Source organism: Xenopus laevis, chromosome 6L, assembly GCF_017654675.1.
Source record: "Xenopus laevis strain J_2021 chromosome 6L, Xenopus_laevis_v10.1, whole genome shotgun sequence".
Taxonomy (NCBI): Eukaryota; Metazoa; Chordata; class Amphibia; order Anura; family Pipidae; genus Xenopus; species Xenopus laevis.
The window spans coordinates 46,527,074-46,543,768 of record NC_054381.1 but is presented as its reverse complement, the minus strand read 5'-3'; the positions used below and the strand labels follow the sequence as shown (position 1 = coordinate 46,543,768).

Below are 16,695 nucleotides of genomic sequence, written 5' to 3'. Positions count from 1 at the left end.
ATGACCATTATATTTTCCCATACCAATGCGACACACACGCCTATAACCACAAAAGTTTGCTTACTGAGCCCCACACCATTTTTTTTCTGACCTATAATGTTAATAAACTAGAATGATCAAGAAAAATATATTTACTTTGTTGTATCAGGATAATGAGCGATATATGCAGGTAAAGAATCTCATTCACTGCATTGTGCAGTTTTTGTTTCTCATTATCATTATGGCATACTTCATATTAAATTATGTTGTGATTGAAATGGATGAAGAAGGCAGCCCATCGTTTTTTGCCCTTAACGCTAATGCCTTTAATCAAATAATGACCTTCTGGAAATAGTTAATTTTAAGCATTTGAAAAGATCAATACCACTTTGCCACCAAAAAAATGGCAGAGATGATGAAACCTGATGTATTTAAAATACAATTTTACCCTTTTAACCGAGTAAATAATTTAAAATGCTCTCAATGCCTTTTTGCCATTATAATGCAATTTCTTACAGTGTTACTGCGTATGCAAAGGATTACGTTTTTCTAAATGGTGTATATGTACATTTATTACATACATTACTTAGATATGCCATTCTGGGCTGATGATGCAGTTTGTAGTACATGATAAATACTGCCACAGAGCTAGAGTGCTGCAGTTGTAGCCAACGCAACCCACTAAATCAGATTTTGGTATTTGGGCAAATTTGGCATGCCAGATTATGACCTAGTTCAGAATGTATGGTTGGCCTGGTGGTCATAAATCGATGGGAGATTCATCTTGCTTTCTTGATTACTTTTATTGTTTAATAATCCATCTCACAATATTTTGAATAAAACTTTAAATTTTTATGTTATTTGTATTTATAGGAATGGAGCTAAATCTTAATACTTGAGCTAGAGTCCTGCAGCAGGTCGGGTACCTGCCGGTTACCCACAAAAAAATCAGGCACCCTGCGGAATGAGGGGAGGATTTTCAGGTGCGGGTATACTCGCGGGTCGGGTTGCGGGTCTCAATCTAAATTTCTTATCTTATGTAATATTGTCTATGTTTTACAAAAATTGTTTCTGTCCCGCCCACTTTTGATGATGTCACTTCCAGTTTGCAGCACCATCACTTCCTGTGTGGTGGTGGTCGGTGGGTTGCGGGTCAGGTTGCGGATAAGGCAGTTGCAGGTCCGTCAGGTAGCGGTCAAAGTGGGTAAATATGCGGGTTCGGGTCGTGGGCTGCGGGTCGGGTCCATGTCTTAGAAATTGGTTCCACGCAGGACTTGGGCAGCAAGAAGCATGGATTCATTGTAAATTCTTATAAATGACACATGTATGCGACGAATGCAGCGTCCCATCTGCATTTGGCACTTACGGGTACATGCGTCTGTGTGAGTACATCCCCCTTCAAAATAATTGAGTGCGTCTACTCCTGTGCTCCCCTGTGGCTGAACGGAAGAAAGTGTAATGCAGGGGAGCGCACAAAAAACCGCCTGTGTGTAAGAGCCCTTACTAAATGCAGATTGCCCATAAATGTGGGGTTTAACCACCAGGTGTATTTGTGCAATCTGTTTTAGGCATAAAGTGAATCAAACTTTTCGGTTAGTGCCTTCCCATGTTACTAATATACTTAATATAGATTAAAAACAAGAGAAAAAAAACAAACAAGAAAAAAAAATAGCAATTTAATTTATTTAAAAAACATATTTTTTGCCAAAGAGAGAGTGTCCTTGTTAAAGGCGTTGTTTCACCTTTGAGTTAACTTTTAGAGGCCCATTTATCAAAGGTTGAATTTTTTTTTAATTCGAATATACTCACAGTTCAACTGGGAGGTTATTTAAGAAAAAATGTGAATGTCTAATATTCAATGGAATGTATCTGACCCAGAAATTCGAATCATATTCGATTCATATGAATCGAATTTTTCTCGAAAAAAACCCTCAAATGTCAGGAATGCTATTAACATCTCCAAATGGCTTAACAAACCTCTACCATTGACTTGTACATGAACTTGGCAAGTTTTAGGTGACGAATATTCAAATTAGGACTGTTTCCATGGTTGAGGTGTGTAAATCTCACATTCTAATTTACATTCGAATAGGGGGATTAAAATTATAATGTGTGAAGTTTGAAACTCTAAAATTCGAATTTCCTAATCGACCCTTGATAAATCTGCCCCTTTAATATGATGCAGAGAGTTATATTCTGAGACAATTTGCAATTGGTTTTCATTTATTTTTTTAATTATTCCTGCATAATTGAAAAACTCTAAAAAAAAAAAAACAAAAAAAAAAAACCAGCATGCTTAGACCAAAAATGACTTCTATACATTAGAGTATTAGACTGCTTAGTGCATTGTAGTGTCAGTATTGAGACTGTACAGTTAACCTGTTTAATCCCATCAAACATCATTTACTGAGCACAGAATGCATTCAAGCTTTATATGCCCAAACATAAAAGCAGCTCTAAAGAATAAGAATAGCTTATTCCTTCACAACATGTTACTTTTACGTTTTCTGTTTGTTGTTTATTGAGACAGCCCTTACAGAATTCCCTAAAAAGAGGATATACGTTTATTTATACAGACACACCTTTATTAATGCTTATTGTGCATGCTCCACCCTATAACAAATCCCTATAATTTAAAGAGGAGATTTAAAGAAGTTTATAGAAACAATGAAAAGGGGAAGCAATTGAATTTAATGATCTTATTAAATATAGCAGCTCCACCCTTGGTGCCACAGTAAATGCAATATAAAGGTTACTATGATGCTTCACCTGTTATGTTCTGGGTGTATCTCCTAATCAGACTAGATAAGAAAAATAAGACTTTAGTTTTAAAACTATGCAAAATTATCCCACAAAATTATACACGTGGCCAGTCAAAGCTAGGGTCAGAATAAATGGGATTCTATCCCCAGTTCCAAGGACATAAGTCACAATAAACAGAAGAATGTAACCCAAATTTTAATTAAAAGTTTAACATATATTACAAATGTAAAAAATATTTTACATATAAACCCCATGATAATCTGCCTTACACGTTATTACTTCATCATAGGCAAAAAACCCCAAACAATCAACAATTTGCCTATAATGAAGTACCAGAGGGTACAAAACACGTTTGTATGTAAAAAGTCTCAGGAGCAGGAACTCCCCCCAGACATTGACATGCAAATTCTACGCCTCCTGAAATGTCCACTCCCATCCCTGAAACATCCCACTTCTTCCCCCGTGATGTCACCATCCCGCTACCTTGGCTCTGGTCAGTATATTTAGAGGAAAAGGGTGATACAAGCAGCTGAACTGCAGCTCTTTTAGCTACTTCCTTGTCTACCATGAAGCTCTACCTCCTGAGCTCTCCTCCTCTCTCTCTGAGTATGGAGACTTTAAGCAGTGGTAGTGAGTATGCCCAGTAGGCACGTTTTTGATGTCTCCATAGTTGGAGAAAGAGAGCTCAGGGGGTGGAACTTAACACAGAAGTAGCTAAAAGATTTGAAGTTCAGCTGCTTGTATCAGAAAAATGAAATCGAAAGAGAGAGGCTTACTATCTCTCTGCTACCTTTCATCTCTAAACTACTTGAGCGCCTAGTCTACAACCGACTAACCTCATTCCTCTCTGACAATAACCTGCTGGACCCCCTACAATCTGGTTTTAAGCCACAACACTCCACGGAAACTGCCCTGACTCGACTAACTAATGACCTTTTAACCGCTAAAGCCAACAATCATTTCTCACTACTAATACTGCTTGATCTCTCAGCCGCATTTGACACTGTAGATCACCCTCTCCTCCTCCAGTCGCTTGGCCTTCGTGACACAGCTCTGTCCTGGTTCTCTTCTTACATCACCAATCGTTCCTTCAGTGTCTCCTACAATGGAGTATCATCTTCTCCCCTACCTCTTTCTGTTGGAGTTCCCCAAGGCTCTGTCCTGGGACCATTACTATTCTCCCTCTATACTTCCTCCCTTGGCAAATTAATAAATTCGTATGGTTTCCACTACCACCTCTATGCTGACGATACTCAGATCTATCTCTCATCTCCTGATCTCAACCCAGAACTCCTAACTCGCGTCTCCTCCTGCCTGTCCGCTATCTCTACCTGGATGTCGCAACGCTACCTTAAATTAAACCTCTCTAAATCTGAAATGGTTCTCTTTCCTCCAACTAACACCAGTAGCATCCCCGAAGTATCCATCATAGTTAACAATTCCACTATCACCCCCTCTCCCAGGCCCGGTGCCTTGGGTTATCCTAGATTCTGCCCTGTCATTCACTCCTCATATCCAGTCACTTATTAAATCATGTCACTTCCACCTAAGGAACATATCCAAAATACGATCATTTATCACCCAAGACGCTGCCAAAATTCTTATTCACTCTCTCATCATATCGCGTCTAGACTACTGTAACTCTCTTTTAATTGGCCTCCCCCTCCAGAGACTGTCACCTCTCCAGTCCATAATGAACACTGCTGCGAGGCTCATACACCTCAGCAACCGCTCCTCCTCTGCCTCGCCATTCTATCAATCCCTGCACTGGCTTCCGTTACCTTTCAGAATCAAATTCAAATTAATGACACTGACTTTCAAAGCACTTCATAACTCTGCCCCACCCTACATCTCTGAACTCATCTCTAAATACTCACCCACTCGCCTGCTACGCTCCTCTACTGACCTGCTACTCAACTCTTCTCTCATTAACTCCTCACATGCTCGCATTCAAGACTTTGCAAGGGCTGCACCCCTCCTCTGGAACGCTCTCCCACGGTCTGTCCGACTTTCTCCCAACCTTTCTGCTTTCAAAAAATCTCTGAAAACGCACTTCTTTCGAGAAGCCTACCCTCACTCTGCTTAACTACCAAACGCAACACCACATACAATACCACATTTCTCACCCACTTAATTCGATCTTGCCCACTCCCACACCTTGTGTATTACTCCCTTCCCTTTAGACTGTATGCCTATGCATAGGGCCTTCCTCACCTTTTTGTACCTGTATTGATTGTGATGTTTGTTACTCAATATATTCTATATATGTAATGTGTAATGTGATGTTGTATAATCACATTTACTTTACAGTGCTACGCAATATGTTGGCGCTATATAAATACATGTTAATAATAAAATAATATAGCGCCAGCATATTTCACAGCACTATCCAGAATGTTCAGGACCTGGAGTTTTCCAGACATTGGATCTTTCTGTAATTTGGATCTTCATACCTTAAGTCTACTGTAAAATCATGTAAACATTAAATAAACCCAATAGGCTGGTTTTGCTTCCAATAAGGATTCATTATATCTTAGTTTGGATCAAGTACAAACTACTGTTTTATTATTGCAGAGTAAAAGGAAATCCTTTATAAAAATGGAGTCTATTGGAGATGGACTTACATTATTCGGAGCTATCTGGTTAATGGGTTTCCAACTAAATGGGGGGGAAAAGCTGCCCCTGGCAGCTCTTGTGCTATGCGGCTGGGATGGTTACTGTTATACCAGCATCTGACAGCTGCATGTTTGCCTGTTAAGCATTCATAGTACAGTGTGTATGATGACAAATATTTTAGATACTTATAGGTGTAATATTGTTTATACAATAGTGTACGTGTTTGTTCTTAAAGGAAAACTATACCTCCGAACAATGTAGGTCTCTATAAAAAGATATTGCATAAAACAGCTCATATGTAAAACTCTGCTTCATGTAAATAAACTATTTTCATAATCATATACTTTTTTAGTAGTATGTGCCATTGGGTAATCATTAATAGAAAATTGCCATTTTAAAAATTAAGGTCCGCCCCTCGGATCGTGTGATTCACGGTGCACACAAACAAACCAAACAAACACATACATGTTAGGTCACATGAGCCAATTAACAGACAGAGTTGTGTCTTTTGCTTCCACACTTCTTCCTGTTACAGTTAAAGTTGTAGTATTTCTGGTCAGGTGATCTCTGAGACAGCACACAGACCATCATGAAATGGTGGTGCAAGGCAAGAGATGTAAAAGGGCAAGATTTACTTAAGTGTATATATATATACCAGTTTGGTAAGATTCTTTTTATATGTCACTGAATATGATATAAATTATCTGTTGCTTAAATATTCCTTTTGGGGGTTTTGTTGGCCTTTAACATGTACCTTTTATTTACACAGGCCATAACCTGATTTTGGATTCCCCATGGGCGGGCAGTTGTGATTTATAACTTCTAAGTTCTTCTCACAGGAGAAAAATTGCCTTCTATATTTTAAATAAGAGAATTGAATTGTTAAGCATTTTCTTGCTTACTGTTGCAAGACATTTGCAGATGGCACTTGTTTATAACGCAGTGCATAATAATATTTCTCGTGTGGCAGATGGATTTAAGACCTTTATTTCTCAATACATTTCCCTTTACAATACATAACTTTACAGGATTTGTGTTGTATACAGCAGGTTTGAACACAGCCCAGCATTCATCTGCATGGCATTTTCAGTTCATATGCATCTCACTCCTCCAATCCAACTAAAGGAGGGGGGCAAGGTTACTGGCATGGACTAAAGGCACAAATTTGAATAGCAGCAGCGTTTAGAACAGAAGGTGTCAAATAAAACTTTGACAGTTGGAAATCAGTGACATCCTGAAGTTCAAATAATTTACTTGTCTTTCTTGCCTTCTTATTGCATTTTTTTTTGTCTAAATCTTGTATAGAAACTGCAGTCTCACCATCTGCCATTTATTACATGAGTATCAGAGGGCACTGTTTCATTTGAATCGTCACCTTTCCATCTTTCTAATGGAAGATTATGAATTATATGTGTGTGTGTGTACACACACACACACACACACACACACACACACCTGTTATCCAGAAGGCTTGGGACCTGCGACTTTCTGGATAACAGGATAATTTGGATCTCCATAGATTAAAGCTACTAAAAAATCATTTAAAACATTAAATAAACCCAATAGACTGGTTTTGCCTCCAATAAGGGTTATATCTTAGTTGGGATCAAGTATAAGGTACAGTTTTATTATCACAGAGAAAAAGAAAATTATTTTGAAATGGAGTCTATGGGAGGTGGGCATCCTGTAATTTGGAGCTGGATATCGGGATTCCGGATAATGCAAATATGAAAAAGCTTGCACTCTCAGGTCTTATCACATCAAAAAAGTGTTTATTCAGAAAGTAGAATAACTGACGTTTCGGCTTGCACTCAAGCCTTTCTCAAAGTGAAACGGCACACAAACACCAACCTATTTAAACCCATAATGGCGGGAAGTAGGGGCAGTGACGTCACAGTGACGTTTGTGGGGGAAGGTATTAAGTAAAAGGTTAATATAATATCAAAACAAGAACAGAAAACAATAAGAAACATAAATAATGGAGACACAGTAACACAATAACATAGCAGGTTGTGCAGCGTATGTAGCCGTGTACGTTTAGTTACAGTAACAAATTTTCTAATATCTGCTAGCTTGCAACAATGTAAAGCGATCAGCACCAAAGTTCATTCAAGATAACATGTAGCTGCCTCCGATAGTCCACAGAGTGCGCTTTACATTAAAGTCTAATAGCCATATACCATATCAAAAGAAGGGCAAGAATTTACTAGCCTGCTGTTGAATCGATCTTGTTGGCGACCCCATGTTCCTCCGTGTGTTCACCGATCGTTCACACTGTACCTGTCACGAGGCGCTTCATAGTAGTGTTCGTTATGGCGCCATGACTCCAAGTACCGTTTAGGTAGTGCATGCTGTAGCTTGTAGACAGGATCGTTAAGAAGCGATCCTGTGGTAACCTCCACAGCGCATGGCGATATCGTGTGTTCTCCGCATACATACGGTACACTGTAGGCAGTTCACATCTATCGTGCTGGTTGTGCAGTACAATCAGATGACTGTAGGTGGCGCTGTGTATGGCCCAGAGTGGAGGACGACGTTGCTATGGTATCCATGCTTGGCAACCCATGTCTCCAGCTACTCTGTAAATAAAGGCACAAACATGAATAACATGGAGCTTAATGGCTACATAAACGTAGAATAGAGGGACGAGACAGGCCACCAATCACCTTCCTGGTATACTCAGGCTGAGTTTGTCAAAGTAGAGATAAAACTACAAAAGACAGTAATTCGTAGATAGACTTTTTTGTTCAATAAATATACAATAAAGGCAAGGTACTGGGCCTTATAATGACAAGCTGTCAGTACACACTGAGGTGTTAGGCATGGTCAGCCACCCTGCTGTAATCAAGCAGGAACTCCCAATAGTCCGCCATTTCACATGTGTGTGTAAATTATTATAGAGTGTGCCCTGATCGAATAGGGGTACTGCCGCTTATAGCGAGGCCATGATGGCACTATATCATCTGCTGTATTAGAGCAAAGGATGGAGAGAGACATTCACTACTTTGTCGGGGAAAAAAACATATTAGTTGTACTATGCAAATCGCTGCTCCAACATGCAGGATATACAACTTTTTAAAAAAATGGAGCATACGAGATGAGTTCATTGAGACCACGGGGGCTCAGTGTGTCTAGACGGTGGATCCATTTAAGTTCAGCTTGTAACAGAAGTCTTTCTCGATCCCCACCTCTGGGGGGTGTGGGGACGCAGTCAATTATCATGCTCCTCAGGGACGCCAATGTGTGTTTGCATTCCACAAAGTGCTGTGCCACAGGGGTGTCTCCACTTCCTCTGCTGATTGCTGCCCTAATCGTTGATCTGTGGTTTGCCATTCTATCCCTGAAGTTGGTGATTGTTTTACCCACATATATGAGTCCGCAGGGACATTTCAGGATATAGATAATATATTTGGAAGTGCAAGTAAGTCTATGCCTGATTGCAATCTGTTTTCCTGAGTGTGGGTGGAAGAATGTGGGTCCAGTCAGCAGTTGTCTGCAAGTGGTGCAATCTGTGCATCTATAGCACCCCAACTTGGAGTTAGAAAGCCAAGTTGTGGGCGCCGGGAGCTGGTAGCAGTGTATTGGATCTGTGTTCACAAGCTGGTCCCTCAGGTTTCTGCCTCTCTTGTAGGCTATCCGTGGAGGTTGTTTAAAAGGTGGTGGAAGGGTTCTATCCTTCTGTACAATAGACCAATGATTGTGGATGGCCTTCGTGAAGGACTTAGTAGTTGGAGAATATGTTGTTAAGAATGTGAGTCTGTCAGGCTGTGCTCCTTTGGAGGTGCTAGGATTTGACACGAGCAGTTCAGCTTGTGTGTGGCTCAAAGCTCTTTGGCGGCTATCAAGCAGTTCATGTAGAGGGTAGCCACGTTGCAGAAAACGATTAGTGAGGTCATCAAGTTGGGTAGCAAGCCGTGTCGAATCAGTGTTATTACGTACAGTGCGGACCATCTGTGAATACGGAATGCTCCTGAGTAAATGTGGCGGGTGGCATGATGTGTGATGTAACAGAGTGTTTCTATCCGTGGTAATGCGATAGATAGTGGTTGTAAGCTCGGTGCCCTGTTTTAGTAGTAGAATATCCAGAAAAGGGATCTCAGCAGGGTCAATGTGTGCTGTAAATTTAATTGGAGTGGGCAGTGCATTCAATTCTTCGATCATCTTGGTAAACTGGTCTGTGGGTCCCGTCCACAGAACCAGCAGGTCATCGATGAAGCGCCAAAGCCTATAGATTGAGTGCCCATATCTGGGGTTGATGTAGTGCTGTTCAAAGTGTGCCATAAAGAGATTGGCAAAGGCAGGTGCCAGGTTGGAACCCATACTGGTGCCACTCAATTGTAGATAGTAGCTCAATTCAAATTTAAAGTAATTGTGCTTGAGGCTCATTTCTAATAGGTCAATCAGGAACTCAGTCGTGGGACGGGTAGGGTCTGGATGTTGTTGAAGGGCCATCCGAATTGTCTTAATACCGTCGTCCGTAGGTATCACAGTGTATAGAGAGGTAACGTCCATGGTGGCTAGAAGGGTCTGTGCTGGTATAGGTTGACAGTCCTTTAATTTTACAAGAAGATCACCAGTGTCTTTCAAATAAGTAGGAGTAGTTTGAACTAAAGGTTGTAGGTAGTAGTCCACATAGATCGCCAGGGGTTGTAAGGTGTACAGGGCAAGGTGTACAGAATCGGTGTGACAGGATGGTCAGTGACAAGAAATGAGTGTGTGGACTCAGAGATGAATCCTTGTGTGAGAGCAGCGTGCAAAGTTGAATCAATCTTTTTCTTGAACCTAGGGGTCGGATCAGAATCCAGCTTGGTGTAGATGTTGGGATCGCTGAGTTATCCAAGAATTTCGGATCTATAGTCTGAATAGTTAAGGATAACTACCCCTCCGCCCTTGTCTGCTGGTCGGATGATTATCGTGGGATTATTGGTCAGGGATCTGATGGCTGCTGAATAAAAAGCTAAATAACTTAAAAACCACAAGTAATAAAGAAAGAAAACCAATTGCAAATTGTCTCAGAATAACACTCTCTGCATCATAGTAAAAGTGGTGAACATCCGTTAATTTTTAGACACTTTTTTAGAACAAAAGTGTGTACTACAAATAAGTGTTTTAAAGTAAAACTGTACCCCCAAAATAATTATTTAAGCAACGGATAGTTTATATCATATTAAGTGGCATATTAAAAGAATCTTATCAAACTGGTTTATATATTTTAAGTAAATCTTGCCCTTTTACATCTCTTGCCTTGAACCACTATTTTGTGATGGTCTGTGTGCTGCCTCAGAGATCACCTGACCAGAAATACTGCAACTCTAACTGTAACAGGAAGAAGTGTGGAAGCAAAAGACACAACTCTGTCTGTTAATTTGCTCATGTGACCCAACAAGTATGGTTTGTTGGTATGTTTGTGTGCACAGTGAATTGTACGATCCCAGGGGGCGGCCCTTATTTTGCAAATGGCAATTTTCTATTTATGATTACTCAATGGCACACACATGGTTTTACATAGGAGATGTTTTATGCAGTTTATTTTTATAGAGACCTACATTGGGTATAGTTTTCCTTTAAGTTCCATTGATGTGCCTCTACGGCAGTTGTTTCCAGCTGAGGCTGATTCTCCCAGCAGTGGCATCAATAACAGTTAGGGCAAGAAATGGGGGATTGTCTGCTCTCCTAGATACAGTTGAAAGCCAGTGTTAAGAATTCATAGGACTATATGTTGTTGAATGACTGACACACCAAAACTATATAACCTTGTTATGAGCTTGCTATGTCTGTTACTATATAGAATGCTATGTATGTAAAATTCATACTCCAGTGAAATGTCTCAAATATCTGCATGACTTCGCTTAACAGCAGTTTTGGTGAATTTGTTTTTTTCCAGAAATCGTAACATACTTTTTTTTTTTTTTTTTTTTTTTTTTTTTAGGGCTGGCTGTGTGAACTATTACGGTGGAAAGAAGACCCTTCCCCAGAAAACAGGACTCTATGGGAAAACCTTTCAATGATACGAAGGTTCCTTAGTCTTCCCCAACCAGAAAGAGATGTGATTTATGAGCAAGAGAGTAATGCGGTTCATCAGCACAGTGAAAGGCCATCTCATGTGATCCATGTTTCTGCTGAACAGATTCAGGTAGGTAAAAAACAGGTGTTCCAGCTGCTTATATTCTTAAAGGAGAAGGAAAGGCTAAAACTAAGTAAGCTTTATCAGAAAGGCCTTTATAAATATACCAGTAAACCCTCAAAGTAATGTTGCTCTGAGTCCCCTGTCAAAATAAACACAGCATTTCTTTCCTTCTATTGTGTACACAAGGGCTTCTGTATCAGACTTCCTGTTTTCAGCATCAACCTCCAGGGCTACGACTTGAGCATGCTCAGTTTGCTCCCCTCCCTGCTGTAATCTGAGCCCAGAGCTATGAGCAGCAGGGAGAGACTCAGGCAGGAAGTGATGTCACAGCAAGCTAATATGGCAGCTGCTATCCTAAACAAACACAGAGAGATTCTAGAGTTGTTTATTCAGGTATGTAAAGTATTATGCAGAATAAATATAGTCTTATAGCTTGCACTATTCTGGCTAATCTATTGGCAATTAACTGCTTCGGTAGCTTTCCTTCTCCTTTAATTCTTATGTTAAATTACATACAAAGGTCCTAGACAACACTGACATCCTCAGTGCTAAGCAAAATTATATTTATTACAGTAACCCATGCTATGAGCGCAGCTTCAGCTCTGGGCATAGAATTTTATTCTGTGCATATGCTTACACATCCTATTTTATACACTTTTACACCAAGTTGTGTTGCCTGCACACCCATTGAATATGAATGGATCATTACTACTAGGGGATGCTGCACAGTCACAAAGGCATTCATTTTATTTGTTTTCTTTTTGTGAAAAGTATGGAACATCTATGCAATTCCAATGTTTTATCACTTTGTTTCATCTTTATTCAGAAATATAACATCATAACAGATTTTAGAAAATATGTGCGAACTGTTAAGTGTATTAATAGGTGTGTGTGCATCTCAAGATGTATTGGGTTTTACACTCACATTGTGAAATTGCACCCAAGTTAATTTATGCAACATACATAGATTTTGTTCCTTCTATTAATCCTTTGCAATTAGGGGCACTTTAGCAGTTGTTTTATAAACTGGGGCATGTGGAAGTTGAAATGAGAGAGAGAGGGAGTAGTGATTAGATATTCAGTGGGGGTCATTTATCAACACTGGGCAAATTTGCCCATGGGCAGTAACCCATGGCAACCAATCAAATTGCTGCATTCATTGTTCTACTTGCAGCTGGCTTTAAAAAGCTATTCACTGATTGGTTGCTAAGGGTAACTGCCCATGGGCAAATTTGCCCAGGGTTGATAAAAGAGCCCCAGTGTCTTTTCTGTAGTTGTAAGTATGAAGGGCTCTCAATCTGAAGCATTATCTGTGCTTTTTTAAGTTATTTCGCTTTTTATTCAGCAGCTCTTCAGTTTGCAGTTTCAGCAATCTGGTTGTTAGGGTCCAAATTACCCTAGCAACCGAGCATTGATTTGAATAAGAGAATTGAATATGAATAGAAGAGGCCTGAATAGAAAGATGAGCAATAACAATACATATGTAGCCCTATAAAGCATTCGTTTTTTTAGATTTGGTCAGTGACCCCCATTTGAAAGCTGGAAAGAGTCAGAAGAAAAGGGCAAATAATTAAAAAACAATAAATAATGAACACCAATTGAAAGGTTGTGTAGAATTGGCCTTTCTATAACATACTAAAGTTAACTTAAAGGTGAACCACCCCTTTAATAGCTTAGAGAAACTGTGATTAAAGGGATTCTAAATTACCAAGTTGGTCACTGCAAATAATTCACTCTTCCATTTAAAAAATGTAATTCCTGAATCAATTTTTTTTAGTTGTTATATTGGTGTGTAGGCAGCCATCTCAGGTCATTTTGCCTGGTCATGTGTTTTCAGAAAGAGCCAGTACTTCATAATGGAACTGCTTTCAGATAAGCTATTGTTTCTCCTACTCAATGTAACTGAAGGAGTTGCAGTGGGACTTTTACTATTGAGTGCTGTTCTTATATCTACCAGGAAGCTGTTGTATTGTGTTAGGGAGCTTGTTACATTCCCAGGGATCTTGTTACATTTCCATTGTTCTGCTGACTAGGGGTGGGGGAAAGAGAGGTGAATGAGATCACTCCAATTTACAGTGCAGCAGTAAAGAGTGACTCAGGTTTATCAGAGCACAAGTCATATGACTTAAGGGCACCTGGAAAACTGACAACATGCCAGATTTCAAAATCAAATGTAGAAAAATCTGTTTGCGCTTTTGAAAAACTGATTTCAGTGCAGAAGTCTGCTGGCGCCATACTAATGTGTACTGTGACAGTATCCCTTCAAAGCGAGGCTGTTAAAAGATTTAAATATTTTGTGGGTTTCTTTTTCTTACAGCAGCAGCAACAACAACAACCACAGCCTCCTGGTCCCAGGCTACCCCCAAGACAGCCCACAGTTGCATCTCCAGCTGAATCCGAGGAAGAAAATCGCCAGCAATCCCGGCCACGAACAAAGATCTCTGTTGAGGCCCTGGGTATTTTGCAGAGCTTCATACAAGATGTAGGGCTTTACCCTGATGAAGAAGCTATCCAAACACTGTCCGCACAGCTTGACCTACCCAAGTACACCATTATTAAGTTTTTCCAGAATCAGAGATACTATCTCAAGCACCACGGAAAGCTGAAAGACAATTCTGGCCTAGAAGTTGACGTGGCCGATTATGACGACGACGAGTTGCCTAAAGATTCCGAAGAGAATACACAGGACAAAAGTACTAGTACACTGTTTCCAGTTAAACTTGAAGAGGATTTCCCTGGGAAAGGAAATACAGATATCACTGCTGAAATGAAAGACTTATCATAAAGTATTATTTTTATTCCACTGGTATTACCAATCACGATTCCATCCCATGTACTGTCAATAGCGTTTTTGCGTACGTTTTTCAGACAAGACAAAAACTTGCACAAAAAAAGTAAAAAACAAAACAAAAAAATCAACAAAAACTTAAATGAAACAGAAAATACATGTTTTACTCTGTCTATGGACTGTTCTGATTCCTTATATAAGAGATTGTTTGATAGTTATATTCACTGGATAAGCCACAATGAACTTGACGCGCATGATTCTAGTGCAGGTGAATCCTTCCCTGGAGCGTACAAACAAGCATATGAAGCTTTTCGTGTTTCCTTCGTTTTCTGTTCTCCTGTTCTCGACCCCACATTCGATCTTCTGAAAGTTATAAATACGAGTACTGTGTGTTTGGAGTACAGAGGAACTCTATTGCAGTCACAAATGATAACATGCCAACAATGCCTTGTGTTATATGGCACTGCCGTAACTTAGATTTCCTCTTTTCTTTGGAAACGAAAGGTCACTCATTTTTTTTTTTCACCATTTTTCGTTAATAAGACCCGGTTGAGTCCCATTTAATTATCCGTAGATCCTGCATCTTGTTGTAATTATTTTATTCCTCCAGGATATTTTTTTTTAATAATAATAATAAGTAATAGTGATACTATTTGTTACCATTCAGATCTGATTTTTTTTTTCTATTTATATATGTATTTTGATGGGCAGTAAAACAAAAGTGTCTTAAAAAGTTTTAAATAGAGAAAATGTGCTTTACAGAGTTGCCTATAAAAAGTGCTCTATGTTATTCAAGCAATTCATACTTATAAGCTTCACTCTTATTGTGGTATGCAATTTTTACTATCATGCAAACAAGCTTAGGTAAATCAAACAAATAGATCACCTTAGAAACTTATGCAATTAATGTGAAAAAAAAAGAATTGATGTTTGCAATGTGTCTTCCCCCTTGGTTTACAATCAATTTTCAAGCTACATCTGTACAAAGTTACTGTATAAAGGTGTATTTCTTTTTTATGAGTTTATTGCTATGAAAACACCAGTGATTTTGTTACAGCTGGCTGTTTTTATAAATGTTCCACAATTTTCTTTATGCAAAGATGTTCTGACTAGGAGTGGTTATTGACTGTAACTACACAATTAAAACTGTTTGTTTGGTATAACATGGAAAAAGGTTGTCTCTGTGTACAGTATATTGAGCTGAAGAGTTGACTTTGGGGTTATGTTCTTGCAAGCAGTATGTGGGACAAACAAAATAAAATGTCATACTCTCCGTTTGTTATGACTTTGTCCCCCCCTGTGATTTTGATTTGTTGCTGGCCCAGAAAGCCCCATTTAGACTATTGTGTTCAACTCAGTGATGTTGGAGTAAAACATGCAAATAACTTAGTTGAGATACACATCTATAGTCCATATCTGCCTCTCATGTAGAATATTTAGCACATTTTTTGTTTTAAATTAAAGGAGCAGTATACCCCCTTTTTTAGCCTGAGTTCAATTAATAGGGCTTGTGCTGAACATACTTTTTTGCAGATTATTAGAACTACATCTATGGTTTCTTGTGCGGAACCTTCTTGTTTGTCCTTATGAGGTAGATAATTAGACTTCCATATTACAACCCTGATCACTCTTTGTTGTGACTGTTTTATTAGCAGGCGGAATCTAATTATGTGCCTCACAAGGACCAAATATGGAGTAGCGTTAGACTTGCCACCTGTCCAGTTTTCACATGGGTTGTCCTGGTCAAACTGCCTGATCGGATTACCAGATTAGGACATCCAGACGGAACTCTCACTGAATGAAGCAGTGATCAGCCAATCACTGATCACATCGTAGCCCATCATAGTCCTGTCCCCTTGTGTTAGAAGCAAACCCATTGAATGTCATTGTCCCGTCCTCATCTTGAATAATAGGATATGAAGCACACCATCCTCAGACTTTGCCTTTAAAACATTTTATTCCAGCGGAATTCACACACAAGCTTTCTGGGGAAAACCCCTTCCTCAGGTTTTTCCCCCGAAAGCTTGTGTGTGAATTCCGCTGGAATAAAATGTTTTAAAGACAAAGTCTGAGGATGGTGTGCTTCATATCCTATTAGTCAAGATAAGGAATTTCGCTGACTTGGAGGCAGCTTGGGAGTGGATGCACCCTGAAACAGTAAGTGGTGTGCTGAAGAAAAATAGTTTTTTGGACTGTATTGCCCCATCCTCATACATCATCTGCCCCGCTCCCTGCCTGGGCTTCACAGACATGAAAGATGGCAACCCTAAATAGCTTCAGTTTCCCTGTTTAGCTCAAGGCATAACCAAAAGCTTATATTTTTGTGATTAAAACAATAGGCAAAAAGTATGTCCGGCTCAAGCCCTGCTCATTGTACTCATGTTGAAAAAGGTTTTCAACATATGAATGTGTCGAGATGCTT

General features: G+C 39.5%; 1 protein-coding gene across 6 annotated transcripts in view; it reads left to right on the top strand.

Annotated features, from left to right (window-relative positions):
* Positions 1-15,440, top strand: part of satb1.L (SATB homeobox 1 L homeolog) — a 124,201-nt gene extending 108,761 nt beyond the window's left edge. For 5 of the 6 annotated variants that reach the window (XM_018267438.2, XM_018267439.2, XM_018267437.2 and 2 more), the window contains 2 exons: positions 11,288-11,491; positions 13,803-15,440. In XM_018267438.2, the coding sequence (XP_018122927.1) occupies positions 11,288-11,491; positions 13,803-14,270 (672 nt within the window). In that variant the 3' untranslated portion in view covers positions 14,271-15,440. The remainder of the gene's footprint in view (positions 1-11,287; positions 11,492-13,802) is intronic. The other variant, XM_018267440.2, reaches the window with a different exon arrangement.
* The last annotated feature ends 1,255 nt before the right edge of the window (positions 15,441-16,695 follow it).